At 67.3% G+C, this 2,666-nt stretch overlaps 1 protein-coding gene across 1 annotated transcript in view; it reads left to right on the top strand.

Moving 5' to 3' along the window:
* The window catches only part of CDC25B (cell division cycle 25B), a 12,637-nt gene extending 10,505 nt beyond the window's left edge, over positions 1 to 2,132 (top strand). Inside the window, exons 12-15 of the mRNA XM_085319023.1 lie at positions 1 to 96; positions 183 to 316; positions 608 to 719; positions 865 to 2,132. The exon at positions 1 to 96 is cut by the window's left edge and continues 1 nt beyond it. Of these exons, the coding sequence (XP_085175149.1) occupies positions 1 to 96; positions 183 to 316; positions 608 to 719; positions 865 to 1,005 (483 nt within the window). The 3' untranslated portion in view covers positions 1,006 to 2,132. The remainder of the gene's footprint in view (positions 97 to 182; positions 317 to 607; positions 720 to 864) is intronic.
* The last annotated feature ends 534 nt before the right edge of the window (positions 2,133 to 2,666 follow it).

Raw genomic sequence — 2,666 nt, 5'->3', positions numbered from 1 at the left:
GTGGCGGTGCTGAACGGGCAGTTCAGCAGCCTCATCGAGAGCTGCGTCATCGTGGACTGCCGCTACCCCTACGAGTACGAGGGAGGCCACATCAAGGTGGGCACAGCCCCGGGCGGGGGGAACGGGGGACGGGCCGGCGGCGCTGCCGCGGGGTGACGAGGGTGCCCCCCGTCCCCGTGCAGGGCGCCGTCAACCTGCCCATGGAGCAGGACGTGGAGGACTTCTTGCTCAAGAAGCCCATCGTGCCCTTCGACGCCGCGAAGAGGGTGATCGTGATATTCCACTGCGAATTCTCCTCCGAGAGGGGGCCCAGGATGTAAGTGTCCCCCCGCGGGGCCGGGGGAGACCCGGCGTCTCGCGGGGTGGCTTTGGGGGGACCTGCCGCCCCGGCTGGCTGGGGCTTCTCCAGAAAAACCCTCCTCCAACGTCTCCTCGCGGCAGGACGGTCCCCGGTGCCGAGGCTGGGGGAGGGCGGGCGCTGCGGTCGGCGCCGGCGGGCTCCGCGGTGCCGAAGCTCCGCGCCGGCCGCTCGCGGGGTCCCGGGGCGCGGCGGGGTCCCGGCTCCGCCGCCCCGCGGCTCTTCCCGCCGCGTTCCCGCGCCCCGCAGGTGCCGCTTCGTCCGGGAGAAGGACCGCGCCTGTAACGAGTACCCCCACCTGCACTACCCCGAGCTCTACGTCCTCAAGGGCGGCTACCGCGAGTTCTTCCCGCAGTACCAGGTGAGCGGGGCACGGCGCGCGGGAAGGCTGCAGCCCGCGGGCGGACCGGAGCGCCCCGGGGGGGGCCGGTCTGGGCAGGCAGCGGGCGCAGGGAAGGCGCCGTCCAGGGGGAGCCGCGGCCCCTGAGCCTCCCCCCCCCCGGCAGGCGCACTGCGAGCCCCAGGACTACCGGCCCATGCACCACGAGGACTTCAAGGAGGACCTGCGCAAGTTCCGCCTCAAGAGCCGCACCTGGGCGGGCGAGCGCAGCAAGCGCGAGCTCTACAGCCGCCTCAAGAACTTCTGACGGTGCCGGATGCCTGCCCGGCCCTGCCCTGCTGTGAAGCCGCCCCTGGTTTTGCCCCTGCTGCTCCCTGGAGCGTGGAGGGTTTTTTTTTATTTTTATTTCTTCACCCCGTCCGGGGTGCCGGATCCTGCAGGCAGCTCCGAGCCCGGCCCGTTGCATCCCTGCCTGGCGTCTGCATCCGCGGCAGCAGCTCGGGACCGCTCCCTGTTTGCAGCCGAAACCGCCCTGGGCTCTGGGCCAGCTCGCGCGCACCCGCGTGCGTGGGGCGAGCCGGGCTGCGCTGCAGGCGCGGAGCTCTGCGCGCTGCATCCTCTCCCCGTGCCCCCGATCGCAGCGGTGGGCGCGGTTGTACCCTGCTTCCCCCTCTGAGCACGTGATGCTCAAGCATCCTGGAAAGCCCTGTGGGGCTGGCATGGGGCAGAGCTTGGAGCTGCCTTAACCACCTGGGTGCCCCTGGCCCCCCGCGTGGGCTGGGCACCACGTGCAGGGTCTCAGCGGCAGGAAAAACTGCCGGGCTGCGGCTTGGGGTCACCCACAGCAGCACCGGAGCTGGGCAACCCCCTTCCCGGCACCCAGGGAAGGGCCCTGGCCTCCGGCTGGACTTAATTGGCAGAAACGTTGCAGAAAAGCACTTAAAGGGGGCCTGGCTGCGGCCCTGCGCTTCCTCCGGCCGAGGTGCGAGGGAGCAGCCAGCCGCGGGCGCCCGGAGGGGCCGGGCACCCCCGTGGCTGCCGGCCCTTGTTAAAATAGCAATTTTGGGGTGCACCAGGCTCTCTTATTTGTTCCTTATTTAAGGTAGTTGGTAACTTTAGTAGGGCCGCTTCCAAATAGGCGAAGCGATTTGCGATTAGCACTGCCAACGGTCCCCTCCTGGGGCCGGGAGAAAGGTTTTATTGTGGGCGCCACGTGTCTCTGTACCGTCGTGTCTCGTTCCTTGTTTTGTTTTTCTGTTTTTTTTTTTTTTTGTTTTGTTTTGTTTGTTTTTCTATTTTCAATTTTTACCCTCCCTGGTTTTGTAACCTGCCGAGGAGGGAGAGAAGAACCTCACTTCCCACATGGTGCTGTGTAACCGCTCGGAGGAAAATAAACTGCTGGGGCCGGGAGCCAGCGGCCCCTCCGCGCCTGGCTTCGAGCGCTCCAGCTTTTTATAGCAGCGGCAGCCAGCCAAACATTTGAAAGCCGCGGCTGCCGGCTCCGTTCCTGTCCTAAGCTGCCCGCTTCCCCGGCACGTTTCACTGCAGCGGGGCTGGCGCTGGAGAGGTGCCCGGATGCCGCAGGCAAGGACGGGGCATTTCCACAAAGCACCAGCTCTGGGGAAACTTCCCTCCCGGAGCGGTGCCAGGGCTCTCTCCCGGCTGGCCAACGTGCATCCGAGCGGCAGAAACAGCTGCAGCTGCCCACTGCTGCCCCCTGATCCGGCACGTTTTCCCCCTGCTCTGGTATTTCTGTTATACCCGGGCCTTGGCTGTGCTGGTGGGACCAGGAGGGGAGGTCTAAAACCAGCAGCAGCAGGGCGGGGGAGCGGGGAGCATCCTGCACTAGGAATGCCGCAGCTGGCAGCGCCCCGCGCCAGCGGCACGGCGCACTGGGAGCGCCCCGTCGCGGGACACCCCCGTCTGGAGCATCCCGTGCCAGGAGCACCGTGCGATGGGAACGTCCCT

The sequence above is a fragment of the Rhea americana genome, unplaced genomic scaffold (assembly GCF_003343005.1).
Source record: "Rhea americana isolate MKP2758 unplaced genomic scaffold, rheAme1 scaffold_569, whole genome shotgun sequence".
Classification (NCBI taxonomy): domain Eukaryota; kingdom Metazoa; phylum Chordata; class Aves; order Rheiformes; family Rheidae; genus Rhea; species Rhea americana.
This window is presented reverse-complemented; position numbering and strand designations above follow the sequence as displayed.